The following is a 13,627-nucleotide window of genomic DNA, read 5'->3' as shown; positions in this document are numbered from 1 at the left end:
GCGGGGGGGGGGAGCGAGGAATTGAGAAGGAGAGGGCGGGATTGAAGGGGCAACAGACCGAGTCCCTCCACGCTCTGCCCTAGATAATGGACCTCAACTCCCGTCAGCCCAGTCCCAGTCGGCGCTCGAGACATCGGGAGGGCATCAAATCGGGAGCTCTGCTAAGCGAGCCGCAGAGGGAGAGCGGGCTTTTCTGAGTAAGATGAGGCTGCCTAGATCAGGGGTCTCCAACCTTGGCAACTTTAAACCTGGAGGACTTCAACTCCCAGAATGCTGGGAGTTCAAGTCCTCCAGGCTTAAAGTTGCCAAGGTTGAAGACCCCTGGTTTAGATCAGTGACCTATCCTCTCATATGTCTGGTCATAATAAGTGAATTGTGAAATTGGAGGTTGGAGGTTGGAGCCCCCTGGCCTAGATCAAGAGTTAGCTGCTATCTTTTCAGAAAGCGGTGAAGTTTTTGGCTATTCCCGCTAGAAAGAAATTACATATCTAGCAGACTCTTAAGCAGCCCATCTTGGCCTGTTGCACTGTTTTATAGCACAGGTAGCTCTTGACTCAACGACCACAATTGAGCCCCAAATTTCTGTTGTTAAATGAGACCTAAGTTAAGTGAGTTTTGCCCCGTTTTACCACCATTGTTAAGTGAATCACCCCAGTTGATTAGTTAGTAGCCTGGTTATTAAGTGAATCTGTCTTCCCCGTTGACTTTGTTTGTCAGAAGGTTGCAAAAGGGGATCGCGTGACCTTGGAACACAGCAACGGTCATAAAGCTGAACCAGTTGCCAAGCATCTGAATTTTGATCACATGATCATGGGGATGTTGGAAAGGTTGTAACTGGAAAGTCGTAAATTTTCCTTGTCATTTTAACATTGAACCATCACTAAATGCACTGTAAGTCGAGGACTACCTGTAGTATTATGAAGGTTCACCTTGAGTTATCTACAAAGAAATAAAGGTGGAATAAAAATCTAATAAATGAAATCTACTATAAGCTTCTTGTTCCAGCTGCCTTTATTCTTTTGGCTTCTGCCCACTAACAGAAAAATCCATTGAATGGTGTGTGTGGACTACCCAGTCATAGATGTGCAAAGCAACAAAGGGGAAGTCCTTAGATTATCCTTCATAGCATGTGCGATGGTTAGGAAAATCTAAGGACTTCCCCTTTGTTGCTTTGCAACAAAGGTATATATTTATTCATTATTTATTATTAGATTTGTATCCTGTCTTCCTTTGCACAACTCAAGGTACCCTTCTAATGCTCCATCTCCTATTTTTCCCCAACAACAACCCTGTAAGGTCTATTCGGCCAAAGGACAGTGAGCAGCCAAAAGTTTCTCAGCTGGTGTTCATGATGAGGGAGGACTTTCCTGTTTTCTTGTCCACCACCTTAACCACTTTATGAGATTCAGAGTTTGTGATTCATTTATCTTACAGTAATACTAAACTTTAAATTCTATGTATTGCTTTCATTGAATTGGTTCTGCTTCCCTGGATCTAAATCCATTTGCTTAATTATAAGCACTATTTTATCTTTAGGAAAAGATACAAGATACAGTGCAAACAATAAGATGGATGTTTATATTTGGGTACATATCAACTGCACCTGATTATGCCATTTTTATAAAAGTAAAAAATAAAGTACACTGTGAAAAATAACAACAATCCAGGCATGTTTAGTGTTCCATCCTTTATCATTTGCTGCACTTTTAATTGTCACTTGGTTTCCAAGATCTGAGGTTCTTGGATACTACTGGAAAAACCATCTGGACAGATTTTAAAAGACCCATTTCTTCCAGTTCAGACTTCTGTTAACTTCTAGTTCACTCTTTCTGCATATAAATTATCTTTCAGAGAGTGAAGAAAGTCAAAACAGCTACCTACTACTATTCCACAAGATGCTGCCATTATGTAATAGCAAGATCATTCCAATCATATAGTGCATGGGCAATGAGGCCACCTGGCAGGAGTTTGTGGAATTATGAATATAATGGTGTCTATTTACATAGCACTTTTTCCGAGAATGAGAGTAAAGTGGTTAATCCAAAGAGCTTGTGAATTAAAAATTGTCAATAGGAAAATAAGCAAAGGAAATGAGGAAAACATATGCAACATTTCAGTTAAATAATAGGTTCCATGGTTACACAGGATATTCAGTTTAGCGATTAATCCATGATGCTTTAAACTGCCATTTTTGTACAAGACTTAATGGAAAGATTCATAGAAAACTGCTTATGGAAAATTTTAATCCTTAAAACTTTCCACAATGTTTATTTAGTTATGGAGGTAGATTAGGAAAGAGATTAGATATCCACAATACTGGAATAGTAATATTTATGCTTTTCAGTTTCACCTTTTCCTAAACTTCCAGGATAATCCAAGCTTTTAATTGATTGGTCAAGAAAACCTAATCACCACCTCCACTAGGAAAAACATAAAAGGGATTTTTTTAATTTATTTTTTTGGCAATGTAAAGACAATAGCATTTGTTATGACACAGCTTTCAGGTGTTCGACGAAATCTGGATCCATAATAAATTTGTTTGTCTTTAAGATACTACAATGATTTCATTACAAGACTAGGAAACTGATTACAGAAGGATAGAACAACATAGCCAGATTTTTGAGTCTGGATATGTTATATTTGTGTTCAAAATTCCAATATTCAGCTGGAATAACCTGATGCTTATAACCTCTTAATGAGATGTTTTGATAACATACAGTATCTCAGTAAATTGGAAATGGTATCTTAATGATCTCACTTATTTTCAATTGATCCTGCTATCAATTGTGCAGTTCTCATTCCAACTCAATGACTCTTTCATAAGCAGATATTATCCTCGTTCTATCTAACGATCTGTCTAAACACAATTCAGCATACTGCATAAATGAAAGCATCTGCCTATTTGCATTTTATGAAATGTAAATGAAGTGACTGCATTCCCATTTTTAATCAATTTGTACAAAAGTTATAAGATTGCATTCACATTTAAACCGTGAAATCTTGCACATTGCCACCAATAACAAACAGTCCTATGGGTTTTATTTAGTAATCCTACAAACTGTCTTATTTGCACAAGAAACCATTCAGAAACTCCAGTTTTCCAGTGACAAAACAGATAAAGAAAGCAATTTCTTTGGCTTTCTGTAGGAATAAAGTTCTTTCCAAGAGCTTGGAGTAGAATTGCAACCTTTGCCCTGATATGAGATGGTTTGCAAGCAACTGAACCTTTGTAAAGCTGCTATCAATCTCTCCTCTGTGTTCAGAGACTCTCCCATTTTCCCATCGCTCATAAGGGTCACAGTAGTTTCTTTTGCTGTGCTCTTTTCCTTTGCTAGGAAAAATAAATGAGGTCATTGCAAATTTCAAATGTAAGAATATTGTAACATTGTATTAGTTGTCTGCTACATCACTACAATTTAGATTGTAGTGTGTACCTCATGGGAGTAGTGTGTGGGCTACTCAAAGGTGAGACTATCAAACTTCATATTGTCATCTAGCTCACAAGCTGCCTGTCTGTTGGGTTCAGTTGCCCATTAGATTATAGACATATGATCATCAAGGGATTGATTGCTGGATTGGACAGATGGCGCATCTGGCTGGAATTTTGGTATCAGGTAATGACCATCTAATTTGTTTGCATGGAACTTGCACATAAAAACTGCCTTAACAAAAGTAGATGAAAGTCTCTGTTTTTTTAAAGGTAGGTATTGAACAGAATAAGTTTGTCATCTTAACAAAGTTTATATTTTGTTGATTATATACTCATTGCACTGATTTGCATCTTCATGTCTTCCATTGAGGACCTGTATACTGCACGAATCAAGAAGAGGACCGTGAAAATATTTGCAGATCCCTCGCATCCTGGACATAAACTGTTTCAACTCCTACCCTCAAAACGACGCTATAGAGCACTGCACACCAGAACAACTAGACACAAGAACAGTTTTTTCCCGAAGGCCATCACTCTGCTAAACAAATAATTCCCTCAACACTGTCAGACTATTTACTGAATCTGCACTACTATTAATCGTCTCATAGTTCCCATCACCAATCTCTTTCCACTTATGACTGTATGACTATAATTGTTGCTGACAATCCTTATGATTTATATTGATATATTGATCATCAATTGTGTTGTAAATGTTGTACCTTGATGAACGTATCTTTTCTTTTATGTACACTGAGAGCATATGCACCAAGACAAATTCCTTGTGTGTCCAATCACACTTGGCCAATAAAATTCTATTCTATTCTATGTCTATGTGGAAGGCCAAGAATTTGCCAATGTTTGCTTTGGTTTATGGGATAAGAGTGGGTGTGGGAAAAGATGTCCTTTTGCCTCAGGTTGCAAACTATTTTGAGTCACTCTGGCAGAGGAGTAAATCTAAATAATTTATTTCTAAGATTGCACTACCAACTGTATTCTTACAATAGTGTTAAATTTTAAATAATCACTGCATGTTTTTTCAGTTGAATATTGATATTCCATTTGACTGCGGAGCCTGTTATTTAGAATGTTATGTGTCACTCTCAATCTTGAGACAACCCAAGAAAATTTACTTTGTTTGCTAAAAACGGTTTCTCTTTCAACAGCATGAAGTGTGGCATCTTGATTACACCAAAACCAAAATGAAATTCTTTTATGTTAACTTGAAAAAAAAATACATTCTGCAGGCTATTCTTTCTAGGCAATCAAACAAAAGTGCTTGCTGATGCTGAAACCATTTATTGTGGAGACGTTTCTTGTCTTGTATCTGATGGAACAGAAGCCAACTATTTACATAAATGAGAACTAAATTAGTCCCAGGCTTTCAGCAGAGTCAGGCTTGTTATTGGAGAGCAAGGCAAGCAAATACCATAGCATTCCACATCTGTGGCCTTGAGTCCAAGGTGGTCATATTCTGGATTGGATGACAGAACTGTACATCTCCCTCAGTCCTGTACCTACTAACCTAAACTAACTAAACAGCTTACTAAAGTCTCTAGAACATATAGCAGCTTCAATTATCAGTCCAGATTGTTATTTTGAATGTGACAGATGCACCTCTTCATCTTCTGCAGAAGGCAGCAAAACATTTGTCTGTTGTTAAGTCAACAAGTTATTATTCCTCATATTGCCCTGAAAAGCCAGGTGTTCACTAGGAGGTTGGTAGTGTAAATTAAATTAAAAAGATAAGAATAAATACTATTTTCAGTCCTGCATTTTGTTTTCCATAGCAATCACCCTATCTTCCTTAATTTATCCCTCAGTTCCATCTCCCATGCCCCCTGGCGTTGAAGTCATTCATCACCACTTGTTCTATAAAGGAATTCCATAACAAGGTATTTTTTAATCTAGTTTCTAAATTTCTCTTATTAACTTCACGGGATGGATTCCTTCACTGGGCATTTTGAGAAAGAAAGAATAACCTCTCTACTTTCTCCATACCATGCATTATTTCATATACCTCAATCAACACTCTATCCCATTGTTTTTTTTTCCCCTAACCCTTTTGGTTCTCCACTTTTTATTTCCCTCTATTTATGAAACTGTTTAGTTTTATTTTAAAAATTGTATTTTATATTTAAAAATTGTAAACTTGAGGCAAGACTCTTTTCTATTTGTAGTGTTTTTGGATTCAATTAAAAAAAAGTGGTTTCTAGTGCGATAGGCTGTGTGCATACATGACATGTGAATTAACTCACATCAACTGGGGATTCTATGAGAAACAAGCAATTATGGTTTAAAAGGTCCAGACTTAGTAATAAACATGCAGTCATCATCTGCAATGCAAGTGGAATAAATGCCATTGCTTTCTAAATGCTTTGGAAGTAATGAAATCCATCAAAGACCTAGGCTATGACATTTTATTTACTTACTTAATGCATTGATGAAACATTCCTAACTAAAATAAACTTTAGCAAATGATGTTTTGAAATATTTGGCCATTTTAAAATCTTATCATAAGAGCTCTTATAACAGCTACTTATGAATTATGATATTAAGAGTACAGAAAGGCTTTACCATCTTTGCCAAATATATTTTGAGCCATGAACAAGATTCCATAAAAGGAATGACCATTTGACAATAGCAGCCTAAAGGTGTCCTAACAGTAAAGCCAAATTATTTAAATTGGCTCACACCCATTGCTGCGTGAGAAGCCCTGGAGACATTGGAGGAGTATCTAGCCTTGGAATCTTCTTTTGTTGAGGGGTATTACTTGGAACCCTGACATCCATGAATTTGAATAGGATTTCAGATTGAAACTCATTCACTCTTTAATACTAGATTACCACAAGGTATTTCATAATCCTGTATTTTAATTTTAAAAAATATTTTATCTGATAATATATGTAATACAGATTTTTCCATTAAAGTTTATTTTTCCCCCCAGAAATCTTATTGAATAGGATTTATTATCAAGAAAGTATGTACATTATATAATGCGTATAAACTTGCAGCTATATGGATGCAGTCTAGCCCCATTAGTGTACTTGATACACACTGAAATCACATTATCTTATATTAAGTATTTATAATTTACTTGATTGTCCTACAGTTGAAAACAGAAAAATATTTCTGATATAGTTCTAAAAACTAATGTGTATTATTAGGATAAAACAATGCAAGAATTTTTAAATAATATAGAACACTTTCAAAATCAAGCCGTGTAGTTTATATCTATACATGATAAATAAATAAATAGTAAAATTTCAGATTTATGCATTCTGTTAGTGGAATGTATGAACTATATTGCTAGGCTAGACCTTCCTGGATTATGCAAACAAATTTGCCTAATGCAAACTCATTGACAGTGAGGTATCTGAGCGTTTAAATAATTTATTATTATTTAATAATAAATTAATAATTTATTATAATTTATTATTATTATTAAATAATTTATTATTATTTTAATGAATTGTTTAATTTTTCACACTTTTTAATTTTATATTATATAACAAACATTCTCTATTGTTAAAATATTACATTATTCAATAATACAAACAGCAATGTAAAGCAGGCAATACAGAATATAAAATGATACTGTAATAAAATCATTCCAATTCATTAAAAACTCCAATTAACTAGCATCTACAATTTAATAATGTTAAGAGAATTGAATACAGTAATCTTATAGAGAAAATGATGCTAAATCTAACTATATACTGTTTTGCTGTACTTTTAACAGTGTTTATGTTGTCATACACAAGATCCAACTTCATAAAAAATCAGATGCATGATGGATACCTAGTCTAGTAATAGGATTTGTAATAGGAAAAGTATTTTGGAAGAGTAGTTGCAAACTGAATATAAGTAGTGGTAAGGTTATGAACATAAACCTAACTTTGAAATCATAGCAAATTATTCTATTCTGCTTTGGTTAGTCCATACCACTTGTGGGCACTGTACTTTTAGGATTTAAAGAAAGTGGAACAGGTTCAGAGGCTGGCACAGAAGATCATCAGAGCACTAGGAAAAGCATGCTGTTTTGAGATGTTGGAAGTTGAATTCTGGGCTCGTTCTTCCAGCCGGAAATGAGCGGCAGAAATGTCACCTTAGCAGAAACAAAGGAGATAGAAGCCAGCTGCTAGAAAGGAGGTAGTTTATTCAGAAATGAAGTGATTCAGCATCAGTTCTGGGACAGCTGACAACCAGGTCTGGTTAGTAGATGGATGGTTTCTGGGCTTTGCAAATGAAATAGATTTGTTGTGAAATGGTCTTATGTGTGTGCTTTTTAATATTTTAATTGTTGTAGGCTAGTTCCTTTTGAGATTGAGGGGTCACATGTTACCCTCTAGGTCAAGTGGGGGAATGCAGGTTAAATGTTATTCTTTGCGTTTTAACCACTTTAGCCTTTGGCTTCTTGCGAAATTTGCAGCCAGCAATCCTTGTGTTTGTGAAGCAGCACTTTCTCTCTCTGGATGGAACTGTTCCAGATGCTTAGTATTCAATAAGTGCTCTGCTTTTGTGAATGAGATACAAAATACTTAACTTGTTGCAGAAACCACTCCAGACGGTTTTCCTAGTCAGTGAGGGAGTAGATTTTGAATTTCTTGTTGTAGAAAGTCTTTTCTGTTTCTTGGGGTGTTTTTCCTTCTTGTCTGATTTTCAAGTGGGGGGGCTCATTTCAGAGGGATACAACTGAGAGCAACAGAAGCACTTTTTAAATATCTAAAAGGATATAACACACGTTATTCAGTGTAATCAATAATAACACTGAATGTAATGTAATATTGGAAGCCACCCAGATCACCATATCAGTCAGATGGGCAGCCTAGAAATTTAATAAATAAGAGCTGTAGGAATTTAGCACCCACCCCTCTCCTAGAAGAATGAAATATTTTAGAAAATATTAAAAAGGGCCATATTATTATATTTCCCTGGATGAGAGAAGTGGAGAAACATGTTTTAAGGACAAAGCAGCTCCCTGTAGCTTCCTGCCCCCCCCCCTTTGTCAATGGGCCATATTTGCAACAAAGCAGGACCAATCTAGCAACAGAAACATGACACCTGGGAAGATTACATCAGCCAGCAAGGCTAGCTAAGACACCCCCCCCCCCAGTCTGACAACCAATCAGGACACTCTTCCAGTGCCCCTGGAAGTTCAAAGCTTAGAGAAAGCATAAAGCCAGGGCGCGCATAGCACCTCGCCCTTTTCTGTTCAGGAACTCAAGCCATGTGAACCTGGCCACCATTAAACCATCTTTCCAAGCAGCCTCCATGTTTCCAGTGTCTTTGTCCCCGCTTGGAACTGAACCCGGATGGATATTTCTTCCAACAGAGCAAAACCTATTTCTCATGAGACAAGAGTAATGGGTTGAAATTACAGGAGAACAGATTCCAATGGAATTCCCAAAGGTGCTTTTTCAGGAGGCAACTGGACTTTATTTTTTCTCAGAAGATGTTCTGCTTCTCATCCAAGAAGCTTCTTCAGCTCTGACAAGATAATGAGGAATGGAAAGATTTTTCATTTTTCTTCAAAGAAAAAAACAAGAAAGTCCAGTTGCATCCTGAAAAAGCACTTCTGGGACAACCATGACCTGGATGACTGAGAATCTCTACGAATTCCAATGGAATGTTAGAAAAAGCAATTCTAAACAGTAACAGCAGTATAGCAAATGACTGTCTTCATTAGAAGTATCCAAGTCAAGGCTAGGTAGAGGAAGCACTTGGATCCAAGCTCTTCCTCATCTGTCAGTCCAATTTCCCTGAAATCCCACAGCAAGACCATTCCCCACCTATGCTTCTTAGGCACATTAAATTTCACCCGTAGACAATTGACTGGCTGAAAAACTAATTTCTCTTAACATTAACAAAGCAATACTAGAGTACATCATAATGATCAGATGATCAGAATGCAACTGTACAAGATTTCCCAAACTCCTTCGAACTTGCAGAAAGTGACTGTAAAAAGCTGCAGCTGTGTCAATGAGTTTCAAAAGGGCTTAGAAGATGCTCCATATCCGTCTTAACACTCGTCAAAAACTTTCGCGCTTGGATGCACAGGCAGTGTAAAAAAAAAAGGTGATTTTATTATGCACTGGCTGTATAGTGGGAAATTTTGATTTAAATACTCTACTTCCGTCAGCCGCAGCTAACAAACCGCCAGTGCCCGACGACCTTTAAAAATCTACGAACTTCCCATCGCTGCTCCAAGCAGATGCCGCCAGAAACCCAAGCAAACAAATAATTCCCTGAACACTATCAAACTAATTACTGAGTCTGCACTATTATTAATCTTCTCCTGGTTCCTATCACCCATCTCCTCCCACTTATGACTGTATGACTATAATCTTAAGATTTATATTGACTATGACTATCATTAAGTGTTGTCCCTTATGATTCTTGACGAATGTATCTTTTCTTTTATGTACACTAAGAGCATATGCATCAAGACAATTTCCTTGTGTGTCCAATCACACTTGGCCAATAAAGAATTCTACCTTCCCTGCCCTTCTAACGGCTTCAATTCAGTCACTCGAGGGTTAAGGTTAATTTCGCGCATGCTCACCTAATAAGCCTATCTCTCTCTCTTTTTTTTACGTTACGTTCCTTCTACTTTACGGCTGGTTGCCAAGCAGAAATCGAAAGCCGGCTCGGCGACGCTTTTCAAGTTGCGGCCTCTTGCTAAGCGGCGCCCGTATATGACGTCTGCAAAAACACAGACGGCTAAAGAAAGGAAGGCGACCTTTTGAAGACGGGGCGGCTGGTAGCCGCTATGAAGGAAACGCCGCTCTCTAACTGTGAGAAACGGTTCCTGCTCCGGGCTATCGAGGAAAGGAAGGTAAGGCAGGATAATATCACGTGCGCTTCAAACTCGCGTGCGCTGAGGCGCCAGAGGGACGTGTTGGTCTGCGCAAGTGCGTAGTGGGGTAAGAAAGTGGCATGTACAAAATGAGACTAACTGCCTTTTGCCGTCCACTGTTGTTTTTTTTTAGATGAGTTTTTTGCTTGAGAATGATGTCCTAGAAATTGTAAACGTTTTCTGTGGAAGGCTTTAGGCATATAATTTTCCAAGCGGGACTGACAAATCATCTGGTATTCAGTCACCTGGAGAGTCTTTCCTTGCACAGACATCCCAGAAGACTAGCTTTGGATCAGGGGTCTCCAACCTTGGCAACTTTAAGACTTGTGGACTTCAACTCCCAGAATTCCTCAGCCAGCTTTGCTGAGGTATTCTGGGAGTTGAAGTCCACAAGTCTTAAAGTTGCCAAGGTTGGAGACCCCTGCTTTAGATACAAGACTATTGCCTTATACACTGTAAGCCGCCCTGAGTCTTCGGAGAAGGGCGGGGTATAAATGTAAACAAAAACAAAAAAAAAACCAAAAAAAAAGTAGTCCTCGACTTACCACAGTTCATTTAGTGACTGTTCAAAGTGACAAAGGTGCTGAAAAAAGTGATTTGTGACCATTTTTCACAGTTACAACCTTTGTAGCAGTCCCCATGATTACGTGATCAACATTCAGATATTTGGCAACTGGTTGATACTTCTGACGGTTGCTGTGCCCCAAAGTCATGTGATCACCTTTTGGTAACCTTTTGACAAGCAAAGGCAATGGGGAAGCCAGATTCACTCAACAACTGGGTTACTAATTTATCAACTTCAGTGATACAACTGTGGCAAGAAAAGTCATAAAATGGGGCAAAACTCACTTAATGCCTCACTTAACAACAGAAATTTTGGACTCAATTGTGGTAGTAAGTTGAGGACTACCTGTACTCTGGGCTCATCAAAGTGTAACTTTTGGGTTCTTAAATTGCAGTCCTAAATTAGAAATGCCCAAAGTGAGCATCAATATACAAAGCATTTTTAAAAATCTTTGAGATACAAAGATGTCCTGCTTGCCCTTTTCTCTGAAGTTTAAAACGTTTTAAAAAATAGCACTATCCCTGCACAAAGTTTTGACTCTGCTCCCTCAGGTTTGGGCAGTCTTTTCTCTATTTTTCGTTCTCGGTGTTAAATTACTCGTTTGATATTTATAGCGACTGGATGGGCGACAGTGCTACGATTACAGAAACCTCCGCATTTCTTTTGGTGTTGACTATGGCTGCTGTATTGTGGAGCTTGGAAAAACAAGGTATCCAATGTTTTATAATTCTGTGTATTGTATTTAATAGACTTGCAGTCTGGTTTTCAGAGGAAAAAATCTTTACAAAGCAAATTTTAATGTAATATAAATTACAAGAGTTAATGAAACCATGCAGGTTGTTCAGTACATTACCTGGTAAAATAACAAAAAGATACAATAAAATAGCAATATTAAATGGTATCTTAGTTAAAAGCATAATTGTTGACTTAAATGAAATTATATTTAAACCTCTTACAATGATTATCAGAAAGCGCCATATTCCCTTCCCAGGAGATGAAATTCCACACTTGTTAGATAATTAAAGAAAAAGTTTATCCTTCATACATATTGTTCCCATAGTTCTCATTGATGCAACAGATATTAATATTATTCATACTAATGCTCAAATCACGTTCATGTAGAAGTTGGGTAAGTGATAAAAATCTATCTCTCTTAATATCTCTGTTGAGGCTGGAAAGAGTCCCCTGAAAGTTTGGAAGCAACATAAATATTGTTTATGAAACAACATAAATGAAGAAAAGAATCTAATGATTCTATTTGATACAACTTATAAAGGCATTATGCCATTTATATTACTTTCAGCTACGTATCCAGTGAATAGATTCCAGATATATTTCACTTCTATGTTAGTATAGAATTTTAAAGTATCTCCTTGCCATTTTTTCTATTAACTAATAAGTGACTAAGGTTTGATTCTAAAGACTGTGTCTTCTTTTTGCAGAGTTCTTGGGCAAGTGTCATGTGAACTTGTCTCCCCTAAGCCAAATCGTGCAACAGAAGGCATACTTTTCTTTAATCTAGAGCTGTCACCCATGGCATCACCAGCTTTTGAACCTGGAAGGTATGTGCTGCTCCCCCCACCTTTCTCTCCATGCCCTGATAATTGCCAAAATGTTAAGTCTTCAACAGGGTAACTGGAAATTACATAAATAACATAAATTTATTTCAAATGTTGAAGAGTTAATATTTTGGCAGTTATCTGGGCATGGATAATCCATTCCTTAGTCCATCTGTCAATTTTCATGCAATGTGTATGTACCATAGTTCAAAAGAATGTATGTATCCGAAAATACATACATTTACTCCAAAGTTTATGTCCCAAATTAATGTATGGAATTACTTCTTCCCAGAACAGTATGTTAGGAATATGCAAAACATGAGGTTTAAAACATGATTAAAACACCTTTTAATGAGGTGTTATTCTGGTCACATTTCCAGCAGTATGTTTTTTTCTGTGTAAACATAAACATAGACATAGAAGTTTGAATTATTAGTGTAATCTGAGATCTAGTAAGGTTTTTGGTATTGAGGTCCAAATATTTTCTCATTGTTTCAATAAAATTGGTCTCTTTAGTTCCTTTAGTCGTCTTTAATATTTGCATATTAAATTGATTTATTGACAACACATATTATTAAAGGTTCACTGTGAGCTTTTTGTTTTATAAAATGAAGTGCTCCTTTCTAATAACCTAAATGTTTTTGAGACTGAAAATGCAGCTGATCCAAAATGATATATCAATAAATGTTGAAATTGTAAATATTGTCAGTGGTGACAAAGTAACAAACTGTTTTTATTTTTTAACATAAATGATTTTAAAAAACCTCATTGTTATCATCTACTAATTGGTATAATGTAAAGATCCCAGTGCCCCTTCAGATCTTCCCCAAAACCATTTTAAATGAATTTTGAGAGTGGTTTACTTCATAGTGTCAATTTAGTTTGAAAAAAAAAGTGAATACATTTTTTTCTGAAAATAATATTCCAGTTTTTGAATTTATATAGTATTAATCATAGCAAATGTATTATGTTTTGAACCCAAAACAATCAAAGATTTTCATTATAAATATCTCAAAAGAGTCCAGGAAGGGAAATTTACACTAAAATGTCTGAATTTAATACTAGTGAAAAAGTATGCAAGATGCAAAATCAAGATTTGGAAAACTTGATTTCCCATCTTTCTCTGACAATGGATCCCTTTTCAAAGATATCCTTGGAACTCAACAAATTTCTAGAAATGTAAAAAACAATGTACCGAAAAATATTTTCTGGACATA

The 13,627-nt window shown here is 36.5% G+C and overlaps 1 protein-coding gene across 1 annotated transcript in view; it reads left to right on the top strand.

Annotated features, from left to right (window-relative positions):
* Positions 1-10,057: 10,057 nt before the first annotated feature.
* Positions 10,058-13,627, top strand: part of EXOSC9 (exosome component 9) — an 18,924-nt gene continuing 15,354 nt past the window's right edge. The window contains exons 1-3 of the mRNA XM_058192648.1: positions 10,058-10,265; positions 11,466-11,560; positions 12,294-12,413. Of these exons, the coding sequence (XP_058048631.1) occupies positions 10,200-10,265; positions 11,466-11,560; positions 12,294-12,413 (281 nt within the window). The 5' untranslated portion in view covers positions 10,058-10,199. The remainder of the gene's footprint in view (positions 10,266-11,465; positions 11,561-12,293; positions 12,414-13,627) is intronic.

The sequence above is a fragment of the Ahaetulla prasina genome, chromosome 8 (assembly GCF_028640845.1).
Source record: "Ahaetulla prasina isolate Xishuangbanna chromosome 8, ASM2864084v1, whole genome shotgun sequence".
Classification (NCBI taxonomy): domain Eukaryota; kingdom Metazoa; phylum Chordata; class Lepidosauria; order Squamata; family Colubridae; genus Ahaetulla; species Ahaetulla prasina.
This window is presented reverse-complemented; position numbering and strand designations above follow the sequence as displayed.